Source organism: Bos taurus, chromosome 20 (genome assembly GCF_002263795.3).
Source record: "Bos taurus isolate L1 Dominette 01449 registration number 42190680 breed Hereford chromosome 20, ARS-UCD2.0, whole genome shotgun sequence".
NCBI lineage: Eukaryota > Metazoa > Chordata > Mammalia > Artiodactyla > Bovidae > Bos > Bos taurus.
Genome location: NC_037347.1, coordinates 41,343,317 through 41,356,982, shown reverse-complemented (window position 1 = coordinate 41,356,982; position 13,666 = coordinate 41,343,317). Strand labels below are relative to the sequence as shown.

General features: G+C 45.7%; 1 protein-coding gene across 2 annotated transcripts in view; it reads right to left on the bottom strand.

Annotated features, from left to right (window-relative positions):
- The window catches only part of MTMR12 (myotubularin related protein 12), a 68,667-nt gene that overhangs the window by 34,762 nt on the left and 20,239 nt on the right, over positions 1–13,666 (bottom strand). For both annotated transcript variants that reach the window (XM_059878903.1, XM_002696402.7), the window contains exons 2-4: positions 4,769–4,829; positions 2,186–2,328; positions 616–688 (exon numbers count right to left, since the gene is read on the bottom strand). In XM_059878903.1, the coding sequence (XP_059734886.1) occupies positions 616–688; positions 2,186–2,328; positions 4,769–4,829 (277 nt within the window). The remainder of the gene's footprint in view (positions 1–615; positions 689–2,185; positions 2,329–4,768; positions 4,830–13,666) is intronic.

Genomic DNA, 13,666 nt, shown 5'->3' with positions numbered 1-13,666 from the left:
CCTGAGGAAGTACAAGACCAAAACGGACCTGCCACTGTCAGCAGAATCAACTTCTGCAGAAAACCCAGCTCTGAAAGCTGAGATTATGAAAGATGGGAGATCATTAGGGACCTGACCTGGGACAGCCGACTCCCAGGTTTATGGCTAGGGCCCCTCCTGACCATGAGTTTGGACATCCTGGTGCTGGAAACTCCATAAATGGCTACTGAATAGTTGCTCACAAAGCCTTGACTACCAAAATAGAGAAGTGATGTCAAGAGAGGCTTTGTGTAATCAGCAGAATAGACAGCTGTGTGTGGTACAACAGACTTTTACAGATTAGCCTTTAAAGTAAGACCTGCATAGCTAACGATGACATATGACCAACATCTAGCCTGTAATGGCACCATGGAGTATTAGAAAGAACAGGTTCACGTTCAAGTCCAAGCTTCTCCAGCTAATAAGCTCCTCTTCAAATAAGCCACTTCACATCTCAGTTTTATCATCCAGAAAACTGATTAAGATAAATGGGTGAAGAAATTTTAGTAAACTATAAAAGGCCAAAAAAACAAAAAACAAAACCAACCCATCATTACCAGCTGTACATTCAAAGGCCTGGGGAACACAGATACTTACCTCCATAAATCTGATCAACACAGTGGAGGGTAATGTCATTTTCTCCTATGACCTTATTCTTAAACTGCGTTTCCTAAAAAATTCAAAAGGAAACAACTGTGATTCCTTGCTCAGCACTGTTAGACACTTACAGGCACAATGAATTACTATCCCCAACTCGCATACTAAGAAAAATGAGGGGCGGGTGGGGGAGATGGGCGAAGGTGGTCAAAACGTACAAACTTAGGTTATATTATAAAATAAGTCCTGGAGATGTAACATACAGCATGATGACTACGGTTAGTAACACTGCACTGTACATTGGAGAAGGAAATGGCAACCCACTGCAGCGTTCTTGCCTGGAGAATCCCAGGGATGGGGGAGCCTGGTGGGCCACCGTCTATGGGGTCGTGCAGAGTCAGACACGACTGAAGCGACTTAGCAGCAGCAGCACTGTACATTAGAAAGTTGCTAACAGGGTAGATCTTAAAAGTTCTCACCACAAGAAAAAAGTTGTACAACTATGTGAGGAGATGGATGTTAACTAAACATATTGTGATGATCATTTCACAACACATACATATCCCAAATTCATCATGTTGTACATCTGAAACTACTACAATGTTATATGTCAATTCTATCTCAATAAAACTAAAGAAAAAATAAATGAAGAGGTATATGCCCTAAACAAACAGGGAAATGTCACATCCCGAGGAAAAGGACAATGAAGTAGCAAAGTGTGTGAGAAATGTTGTGAATACTCGTTTTCAAACCCAGGCAGGACATGTCAGTCCTGGGCTGCTCCCAGGCAGGCCAACAGGCCAGGCAGCTCTGAGAGGTGCTGGGAGGTGGCACGCAGGTTCAGATTTTTCTACCCAAATGCAGATGAGTGACAGGTGAGTGACAGAGCTATGAGAGGGCAGGAAGAAAACCCCAGGAGAGCCACATTTCTGCGAATGCTATCTCTGCACAGGACTAGGAACTAGGCTGTTACCACAGTGGCGGCACAGACGCCCACACTGTGAGGCAGCGAGATGCTGCATGGCCGGGCTGACCGGCTTCCAGGACCACGCCGTGTGCTCTGAGCGGCGCGGACAATCCTTTTCTCTCCTCTGCTCGCTCTTCATGAGGGGGACAAGTCTAACAAAAAAACACTGCTGCTCGGTGCAGAGCAAACACAAACCCAAACTCAAGTGCTGCATTCAGCACCAGTCTCATAACTGTACTTAGGTGCTAAATTTGGGGAAGAGTTCAGTGCAGAGAAAACATGGGGAACTAGTGCATTTGGGGAGCTGTGATTCCCCTGAGCGACATGTACCGCACTGAAATACAGAAGAAAATAAAAAAGTTGACAGTGTGAACCTATGAGGCCAATGCAGGCCAGCACGACGTGAGGCGCTGGTAGAGCTGCACAGTGGTCCTCCCACCAAAGGGAGGTCCCCAAGGAGGGAGAGCAGATCACGGGTGAGAAGGACTCTGGCCTTTGTGTTTACATGCATTAAGGGCAAGTTGCTGAGAAGCTGGGAAAAGAGACAACGGGGTAACAGGGGCAGTGCTACCCCAAACTCAGCCAAGTGCAGCTCACACGCACATCATTATCCAGGGCAGATTCATCGTCACCCAAGAAAGCAATCTTGAAGTCTGTGCAGACAAGCCTCCCGTAGATTCCACGCTGACAGGAATCTTCCTGGACACACTTCAGTACTGTGTTGGCTTCACACAGCAGCTGTTCACCTGATGGAAACCAAAACAAGGTGTCCTGAGAGTCCTCAGGCAACATACAGAAGGCAAGCAGTACAAGCTTCCCCGGCTCTATTCCTGTAAAGACAAACACAGGCCACGACACGGCACAGGGGAGCTGCAAAACCCAGGGGGGAGATGAAGCAGCGTGGGGCCCACGGAGAGGTGGAATCACAATGACTCAGATACACCTTCACACGGGGCACTTCTATCTTCTCACTGCAAATAATGGACGTGTCCAAAGAGGCAGAAATGACCTAGGCTACACCGGCAGGCACAGATCTTAGTGCTTCTACTACTTGAACCCGAACAGATGTTCTGTACCCAAGCAGAAGCGGTACCCAAGCGAGCAAAGCCAGAAGGGCTGGCCGGCAAGCTGTGGAATGTAGTTCTCGGGCTCCCCTTCCTGCGAGAGTGGCCATTCCTTACCCCGGAAAGAGGACGGGGTGTGTGCCTGGTCCGGAGCTCTCAGGCAGCTTCCTCAGGCCGAGGGGCTACAGCATGACCACGCTCAGTCTGGCTCCGCAGACAAGGATGGGAGGAAAAGGGAGGTCAGAGGTTTGTGGGAAAGCAAGCCTGTTTCCTCTCTTTCTTCGCTGAGCGTGTTTCCTCTCACTATGTCACCTTTCCTGCTCTCTGCAGACGCCCAGCAGCACGGGAGCTGTATTTCCTGGTGACAGAGAGAGCCAACTTCCGTCTCCAGTCAAAGAGATGAGGGTTTAGGGATAGGCAGGAAGCGGAGAGGCTCATGAGGGCCGGATGGTAAGGACAGAAAAATAAAAGGAGGATACAGGGAAATGAAAAACTAAGTATAAAATTAAAAAAAAAAAAAAAAAACCCACCTAAGCGTAAATACTTTGTGACAAGAAAAAACGGAAATTTTCTCCTCATCCAACAGACAACTATCTTCTTAAAATCTCCCTCTGGATTTTCCCTCCAATGTCTTTAAATTTACCATTTGGCTCAAAATTAATCTATTCTAACTTTCAATATGAAAACAAAGAATTTCAGATACTAAGACTATGAAGGGACACATAAAACGTTTCACCTTGTTTTTTTTCTCTTCCAAGTGGTTAAATAAAATAGAAATACAGGAAGATGGTTCTGTCACAAGCTCAGCCTCTACAGAGAGGTCAACATCTATAGGTCAGCATCCTGAAACCACCAGGCTTGAAGAAAACAATGAAGTGATGAGGGCCTCAATGGGGTTTAAAATGGTCTCAGAAAAAGTGCCTTAGCTGAGTCCAAGGTAGAAGGCACGTGAGCAAGGCTTTCTGTGCTTTCAACCCCTGGTGTAAAAACAGCTTTAAAAATAAATAAATAGAACAGCCTTAACAGTGAACCTCTCCCAAGCCCAGGCAAGCCATATGGGTCCATGGTCAGGCACTGGAGACCTCGCCACACTTGTCAGCCAGTACAGACAGACGGAGTCTCGGGTCATATGAGGCACGAGCTGGGAAAGATCTTAATCTAGTCTAGGAAACCTGGGCTGCACACCGAGACGAGACGTCAGGAATCCAGGGAATGCGAGAATGTACGTAACACTAAGCTGAAGACAAAAGTAAACTTCCGAATCTGTAACCCAAGAAAAGGAAATAGAATAGGGTATATGGATTGAGATTTAGGCCATTTTTATAGGGAAGAGCCTTTGACACTTAAAAACATTTTTTTTAAAAGTTAGAGATTCTGATGTTTACCAAATAAGGTGGATCAGTCAGAAACTTGTGCATATTCATATTGTCTGAATAAAAGGGAATAAAATTGAAAGAACCAGAATGAGGCCTTAATTGTTTTGGGAAATGTACCTAAAAATACTTATGAAAAAAGCTGGAAAGAAAGAAAGCAGAAGAACTGAACGCACAACTCACAGGATAGCCCCATGTATGGAGAGCCTACACCACCAGGTCTGTTTCTGAATTCAGAAATGATTAAAACTCGACTTACGCTACAGACAGTCACTCTCCTCCATCTCAAAAAAAAAAAAAAATTCCAACCAATCCAGTCTCCTTGGTGATGACAAACAGCAAGCCCTGGCAGCACAGGGCTGGGGAGTTGGTTAAGCCCCACCAGGGTGGGATGTAAGGATCTAGAAGGGACCAGGATCTTCCAGATAGGGACCAGAAAAGTTGATGGGGCCAAGTAAGGCAACCTGAAAAAAGACCTCATTTGCTTACAAAGAGGTGAGAATTTCCCGCCTTTATTTTCATCCGCTGTGGGGAGGGGGAAACAAAAATTCTTTGCAGATGTTGTAACACTCAGTCCCAGGGGTGCAGTTACTGAACTAAAGACCTTGATATTCTGGTCCAACTCATTATTGTCACACACTGTGTGGATGAAAACAAAGGACTTTATATATAGTGCTACTAGAAATGACATAATTTATTTCTGGCTTTGAATTGCACATGGGGAGGTACGACACTAACGTGACTGTTACCTGGCAACAAGTGGAGAGTTACTTCCTTCTCCGTTGCTTCCTTTTCGTTTGTGTGAATTTCCTAAAAGAGAAGAGCAAAAGCGTAATATATTTAAGGGCTCAAATGAATAACATAAAGCCATACTTTCAGAATACATGCTAAAACATCACGTTCAGCAGCTTTTTGTTTATTTGACAAGCTAGGTGTTTTTTTTAAATTGAAGTATAACTGATTTCTCAAATGGTAAAGACTCCACTTGCAATGCAGGAGTCCCGGGTTTGATCCCTGGGTCGGGAAGATCCTCTGGAGGAGGGCATGGCAACCCACTCCAGTATTCTTGCCTGGAGAATCACCAAGGACAGAGGAGCCTGGTGGGCTACAGTCCATGGGGTCGCAAAGAGTCGGACACAACTGAGCAACTAACGCATAGCTGATTTACAATGTTGTGTTAATAGCTTTTAAAAAGTAATTTAAAAAAAACTTTTAAGAAAATAGGTACATTTGGTTTATTCTTTTTTTTGGCAGCATAGCATGTAAGATCTTAGTTCCCCAACCAGGGACCGAACACCAGCCACCTGCAGGGAAAGCACAGAGTCTTAACCACTGAATCACCAGGGAAGTACCTAAAATATCTTTAACTAAAGAAGCCAGAAAATTTCAACACGTCAGTTCAATGGATTACACTAACGATTCAGAAGTGACAATGATTAGGAGGAGCCCCAGGGATGGGCACTCCCCACATAGAGGAACAGATGTCACTCAGCAAGGCAAGGCAGCTCGAGCAGAGTCAGAGAGAGAATGGAAGACAGCCCAAGAATGATTCCCTTCTTCCTCCAGTGAGGATCAAGGATCAAAAACTAAAGTAGACTGCTGTGTTTCTGAGAAAATGGACCTGTGTAAAGGGCTTGAAGGTAAAAACAAGAAGCTATGAATGTATCAAGTCAATACTGATCCATCTACTCTGCAGCATGTGCATGCATGCTAAGTTGCTACAGGCATGTCTGACTCTGTGATTCTATGAACTGTAGCCCACCAGGCTTCTCTGTCCATGAGATTCTCCAGGCAAGAATACTGGAGTGGGCTGCCATGCCCTCCTCCAGGGCATCTTCTAGACCCAGGGATTGAACCCATGTCTCTTCTGTCTCCTGCACTGGCAGGTGTGTTCTTTACCATAAGCGCCACCCGGGAAGCCCTGCAGCACACCAGGGCTCAGAAAAGGTGGCTGGGAAGATGTGTGCTCATTCTAAGTGACCTAAAACCAACAACAGTGCCCCAGGATGCAATCATTTCTAGTAAAGAATCAAGGCCAGGTTCTTTTCTTTTTTTTAAATGTACTTATTTTGGGCTACACTGGGTCTTCATTGCTGTACACAGGCTCTTTCTAGTTGTAGAGAGCAGGGGCTACTCTTTGCTGTGGTTGCACGGGCTTCTCGGTGGGCTGGCTTCTCTTGTTGCAGAGCATGAGCTCTAGGGAGTACGTGCTTATTGCTCTGCATAATGTGGAATCTTCTTGGACGACGGATTGAACCCATGTCCCCTGCACTGAAGGAAGATGCTTATCCACTGCACCATCAAGGGAAGTCCAAGGCGAGGTTCTGTGTCACTGTTTCTCAATTAACAATGTCTTCAAAGGCTTCTATCCAGGGTTCAGTGTTTCCCCGATATTCAAAGATAACTAGCAATCATTTCAAATCCTGAAAGATGATGCTGTGAAAGTGCTGCACTCAATATACCAGCAAATTTGGAAAACTCAGCAGTGGCCACAGGACTGGAAAAGGTCAGTTTTCATTCCAATCCCAAAGAAAGGCAATGCCAAAGAATGCTCAAACTACCACACAATTGCACTCATCTCACACACTAGTAAAGTAATGCTCAAAATTCTCCAAGCCAGGCTTCAGCAATACGTGAACCATGAACTTCCAGATGTTCAAGCTGGTTTTAGAAAAGGTAGAGGAACCAGAGATCAAATTGCCAACATCCAGTGGATCATTGAAAAAGCAAGAGAGTTCCAGAAAAGCATCTATTTCTGCTTTATTGACTACGCCAAAACCTTTGACTGTGTGGATCACAATAAACTGTGGAAAATTCTGAAAGAGATGGGAATACCAGACCACCTGACCTGCCTCTTGAGAAATCTGTATGCAGGTCAGGAAGCAACAGTTACACCTGGACATGGAACAACAGACTGGTTCCAAATAGGAAAAGGAGTATGTCAAGGCCGTATACTGTCACCCTGCTTATTTAACTTACATGCAGAATACATCATGAGAAACACTGGGCTGGAAGAAGCACAAGCTGGAATCAAGATTGCCGGGAGAAATATCAATAACCTCAGATATGCAAATAACACCACCCTTATGGCAGAAAGTGAAGAGGAACTAAAAAGCCTCTTGATGAAAGTGAAAAGAGGAGAGTGAAAAAGTTGGCTTAAAGGTCAACATTCAGAAAATTAAGATCATGGCATCTGGTCCCATCACTTCATGGGAAATAGATGGGGAAGTCGTGGAAACAGTGTCAGACTTTGTTTTTTGGGGGCTCCAAAATCACTGCAGATGGTAACTGCAGCCATCAAATAAAAAGACGTTTACTCCTTGGAAGGAAAGTTATGACCAACCTAGACAGCATATTAAAAAGCAGAGACATTACTTTGCCAACAAAGGTCCGTCTAGTCAAGGCTATGGTTTTTCCAGTGGTCATGTATGGATGTGAGAGTTGGACTGTGAAGAAAGCTGAGTGCCAAAGAATTGATGCTTTTGAACTGTGATGTTGGAGAAGACTCTTGAGACTCCCTTGGACTGCAAGGAGATCAACCAGTCCATTCTGAAGGAGATCAGCCCTGGGATTTCTTTGGAAAGGAATGATTCCTTCTTTGGAAGGAATGATGCTAAAGCTGAAACTCCAGTACTTTGGCCACCTCATGCGAAGAGTTGACTCATTGGAAAAGACTCTGATGCTGGGAGGGATTGGGGGCAGGAGGAGAAGGGGATGAGATGGCTGGATGGCATCACTGACTCGATGGATGTGAGTCTGAGTGAACTCCGAGAGTTGGTGATGGACAGGGAGGCCTGGTGTGCTGCGCTTCATGGGGTCACAAAGAGTCAGACACGACTGAACGACTGAACTGAACTGAACTGATGATTTCCATCCTGGGAGATGCCAATAAATGAAGCCTCCCTGACACAGTGCCTCTCAAAGCTGTGGAGCATCAGGTCATCTGGGGGCGTTGTTCTCCACCTCCGCAGACGCTCAGGCCCCACCACAAGCCTGAGGAATCAGAGTGTGGGAGCCACTGCTGAGTCTCTTGTCTGTAAACACTCCCCAGATGACTCTGACACACTGCTCCAGGTTACACAAGAGAGACTGTTTTTTGCATATGTAAATGCTAGGAGTGGATTTGGTAATTTAGAAATTCTCATTGAGAGTTTTCATCATCTGTCATGGACAAAGAACTAAATTAAAGCACAATTACTCTTGACAGGTTTATCATCTTTGTCTGAGGAAAGCAAAGCTATGCATTAAATTCAATCAGCTGTTAGAAAACTAGCAATCATCTTTAGTACTTGGAATTCAGTTGAAAAACTGAAGCCAGGACAGAGAAGACTACCTTATTGTTACGCTGTCCACAGAAGTATCATCTTCCGACTTAAGGATTTTATACTATCCCCAAATTACCGACGTACATCAATTCTTGAAATGGTTAGTGAAATCCTTTGTTTACATCCCATGAACAAGACAATCAGGAGACATCTTTCAGGACGGTCCCACCCCCCAAAACTCCCTTGTCCTGGACGACTGTTCCCTGCTTCCCTAACCTCCTTCCTGGAGAGAACCACCTCCTTCCCACCACCTGCATGAGCTAACAGATAAGACATACTTGCAAATAGCTAATCATTTTATCTCCCCCATTAATTCGGCTGAAGGGCTAAGAGAAGCTAATCAAGCTGGCTACTTCAACTACAGACTTTGTAGCATGTGTGCTAAGTCACTTCAGTGGTGTCCGACTCTTGGCGACGCTATGGACAGTAGCCCACCAGGCTTCTCTGTCCATCAGATTCACCAGGTGAGTATAATGGCAGGGACTGTCGTGCCCTCCTCCAGGGGATCTTCCCAACCCAGGGATCGAACCTGAATCTCTTGTGTCTCCTGCATTGGCAGGCGGGTTCTTTACCACTAGCGCCACCTGGGAAGCCCACAGACTTTGTAGATTTGGCTAGCTTCCCTGGTGGCTCAGAGGTTAAAGCGTCTACCTGCAATGTGGGAGACCTGGGTTCGATCCCTGGGTCGGGAAGATTCCCTGGAGAAGGAAATGGCACCCCACTCCAGTATTCTTGCCTGGAGAATCCCATGGACGGAGGAGCTTGGTGGGCTACAGTCCATGGAGTCGCAAAGAGTCAGACACAACTGAGCGACTTCACTTTCACACAACAGCAGAGAAAGCTGTTCTGTAGAGAATGAGACACATGAAGAAGACAGGTGGAGACAAAAGACCGTCCTCCAAACAAATAGCAGTCCAGGCCTGGTCTCCATAGATTTCCAGGCTCTGGTGATGCCCAACCACGCCTCTGGCCCACAGTTCCAAGCATCACACCTGTATCTTTATAACAGACTCCCTTGTGAGCCAAAGCTAGCTACAGCGATTCTGCTGACCGTCACCAATGGTATTGACTTCGGTCAACTGCACCAACAACAGAGAAACCAGAGATGATGGACTCATGTCATGCAACATGTCAATGTGCAGTATGTCCAGGGCTACAGGATTAGGAACTGACATCAGAGACACCGTCTCACATGAGTTAAGACTGGCGGAAATCACACACCAGACCTAGCACCTGCCAGTTCAACCGTGTGGATTTTAGGTGAGGACGTATGAGGCCTCCAGGCTGTAAAACCTCACAGGGTTTCACCATTATTCAAGCGGAAAGAGCCCCCCCTGGATGGCGTGCCTTGGCTGCAACCCCCACAATCCCTGAATGACCTCTCAGGGTGTAGGGGCACATACTACTCCCTGCTCTGCCCTTTCCCACATACCAGGTAAAGCAGAAACTGCCTTAAAAACAAAACACCCCAGGGACTTCAAGTGGTTAAGACTCCCGCTTCCACTACAGGGGGTGCAGGTTTGGTCCCCAGTCGGGAAACTAAGATCCTGCGTGCTGCATGGCGTGCCAAAAAAAAATCCCATCATGTTCTCAGCCTTGTCTTTTCCAAACTAAGTCATACAGTGTATGTATTTGTGCACACACACACACAAATATACATGTATATGTATTGTTCAGTCGCTAAGTTGTGTCCATCTCTTTTTGATACCATAGACTATAACCCACCAGGCTCCTCTGTCCATGCGATTGTCCAGGCTCTTGCTGGACAGAATGCTAGAGTGGGTTGCCATCTCCTTCTTCAGGGGTCTTCTTGATTCAAGGATTGAACCTGCGTCTCCTGCATTGGAAGGGGGGTTCTTTACCACTGAGCCACCTGAGAAGCCTATATATATGTACAGATGTATATAAAAGCAGAGGATGCTAGGCTTCTAAAGATAATTGAGGTTTGTACATGAAAAAGGAGAAGAAGGAGATTTCTAAGAAACAAAGGTAACTGAATGAATCTCTACCAAGTGCTAGGTAAACAGGAGCTCACAACCCAGTGGGGAGACGAGACAATACTAACACACTGTTGCGCCATATGCGACAGGATGATGCTTTAACGAAGGCTCTGAAACCTTCTTAAACACAAAAGTGGGGACCTGACTCAGTAGAGGGACCAACAGAGGGCGGGGAAAGGGCAAACTGTTCAAGCAGTCTCCCTGGAAGTGGCTCACAAGGAGTGTGCAGGAGTTCAACAGATGGACCAGCAGAGGGAGGAGGAAAGGAAAGACACGGTGCAGACATGGTGACAAGGAAGGCCGTTTTAAGGAGTCTGGGCTTTATCCCGTGGGCTGTGAGGAGCAAGGAGTTTAAGCAGAGTGCACTAAACACATGGTGTTTACTATCTGCAACAAGTGTCTTTCAGGTAACAGCACAGGACTATGTCAGAAACCTGGGTGGGTTCTGGCCTCCAGAGCAAGCGGGACCATCTGGGCAAGTGTCCTGGCCTCGGAGTGCCCGCCGAAGAGAATGGAATCAGGAGCTGCACTGCCTGCCTGATGATCACATCATGACGGCACAGTGAGCCTCATTCAGTATTTGTGCTCTCAAAGGAGGCAGGGTCCATGGTGGCTCGCCCTCACTAGAACGGCAAAGGAAGACCCCTGCAGACCAGCTCTCCATTCTAAAACACAGGCACGACAGGGCACCCCGATCTCAGAGGGGGAGAAGAGAAACCTACCAGAAGCATCTCCTTGGAGAAAAAAGGAAAGGACTGGAGGCCTTTTCCCCTCGTGGAAAAAGGGAAACTGGAGACTCACCCTTGTCTTTTTCAAATGCCCCAGAAGCTTATTACACATTTTTCACTTTAAGAGTAGTCCTTGGTACTTCCCTGGTGATCCAGTGGCTAAGACCCAGTGCAGCCAAATAAATAAATAAAAATAAATATATTTTGTAAAGAGTAGGGACTCCTCCTCGTCTCTGGAATAATGTTAAATACATTCTGATGCTGGCAACAAGTTGCTGACCAAAAGCTGATCTGAGAAAAAGGAAAACCCACCAAGCAGCTAGGTCGTGGAGGAGCCACATATCTCATGAAGTGTGTGGGAAATTTGAGCGTGAGAGGCGGTGGCAGAAAAACCACCAAGATTTCTAACAGTGCTTGACTTCCTACTAAAGCTGCCACTATTCATCAGACTTCCTTCAGCTGCAGACAGGGAGAGGAGAGGTCAGAATAATGAGGTAAGATGCACACTGCTGCCGACAAGCTAGTGTTCAACAAAAAGGAGTCTAACCACCCAGCGCATGTGAGCGCTTGCCTCAAATGCCACTAAATAACTTTGTGTGAGTGTGCTGTTAGCCGTTCAGTTGTATCTGACTCTTTGTGACTCCATGGACTGGGACCCACCAGGCTCCTCTGTCCATGGGATTTTCCTGGCAAAAATACTGGAGTGGGTTGTCATTCTCTTCTCCAGGGAATCTTCCCAACCCAGGGATCGAACTTGGGTCTCCTGCACTGCAGGCAGACTCTTTACCATCTGAGCCATTAGAGAAGACTAAACAAGTAAACAGCTTTACTTGTCCAAAACCCAGGTCATACAGCAACCTCAGCTATTTGAAACACTGCTGAAAATCCCAAAGTGAAAAAAGACTTCTGAGTGGTAAAGACAGGTGTGTCCAAGTTTGTACACGGCAATCAAGGCCCTCCACAAGCTGTCAGTCTCAGCTTCCACTTCAACTGCACACGTTTAACTATAATAAGTCACATTTATTAAGTTCTATGAGGTGCCAGATAAGTACTCGTCCTAAGTGTCTCATTAAGCCGCATAACACCAGAATCGGTACTGCTTCCATTTTACAGATGAAGAAACTGAGGCTTAAAGAGGTTCAGGAACTTCCCTTTAATAGGAAAATAAGTCACTAACCAAGGGTTCGGCCCAAGCCCTGACTAACTCCAGAGCCCACATTCCTTGCTGCTGTGTTCCAACAAACACGGTCTCTAGTTTCCCACCACAACACATCCATCGCGTGTAACAGAAAACCAGTCTCCTGCTACAAAACTCATTAGAACAAATTAGAAAAATTCCCTTACGAGAACTGAACTCCACTGTACAAGGCGTTGCCTCGTACAGGACAGAAGCACATGAAAGCAAGTGCCAGCTGCGCGCCTGAGAATCTGCTAAGAGACTGTGGAGCAGCCTGGCTGTTTCACTCCACTGGCTCTCAGTTTTCTCTAGTGTCTTACCAAGTTCATATTCAGGATGCACACATCTCAAAAGTGTGGTGGACCTAGAATCTTGGCAAAGGTGGAAAAAGGGAAGGCTCTGCAGGTTGACCACTGACCTTGAAAAGAATGGGGCGGGGGTCTCTACCGTGAAGCTCTCCTAGGCCAGATGCTTGTAAATGTTCATGTCAACCCTTCACTGCTTACAAGGGCTCTGAGTCAAAAACCAAAATTGTTATTCTCAGTTTAATTTCATCCAGGCAGAAGGGCAAATTCCAAGAGGCAACATAACATCCCTAAAGGTTCCAAAACACAATTTCTTTCGACTACATCTGGCACCAAGTGCTAAAAAGACATAATACAAACATTTTTATTTCCTCCAAGTCGCTCCACTGCTCTAAAATGGACACTTAATACTCTGTTTTCTCCGCTAAAATAGAAAATCGGAGGGAGAAGATGCATTTGTGGCTACATATTAGGTGGCAATCCATGTGTATCTCAGAACAAAATTTACCGTTTTTTTTTTTTTTTTAAAGCAGAGTTGTATTTTTAAAACAGCATAGTACTAAGAATTTAAGTTTTGTCTTTCCCCTGTTTCTCCAAACTTCTCTCTGTGCATGTATTAAAAACAAGTAATACAGACTTGAGGCAACAGTCCAAACCCAGCTCTGGTACCTGCAGACATGAATTTGGGCTTGCCATTTAACCTGACTGAGCTTGGCTTCCTCCTGTGTGAATGGAAACAACACTGCCTACTATGAGGTTATGAGCAGAAGCAGGTGTAAACACCTGGCATACGTATTCAGCAAACGAGATTTGTTACAACTATTGGACTGAGCAGAGTCTGTCCTCCTTGATTCCTGTCTTTTTCTCTCCCTTTCCTCTGATGATTAAATAAAGGTTTCAACATACTACTTAAGAGCTGCAATTATTTAAGATTCTGCATGAGCAGAATAACCTCTGCTCCTCTTGTCAGTCCTGTTTCCCACGTTAAACGAAACTGACTCCACTCAGGAGACTTCTCAATTCTTTTTTCTGGGGATCAGAAAACTCCTGCAATTAGCAACACCCAGACTGGTCCTAATTCCATTAGACTTTGACTACACAGGACTATCTGA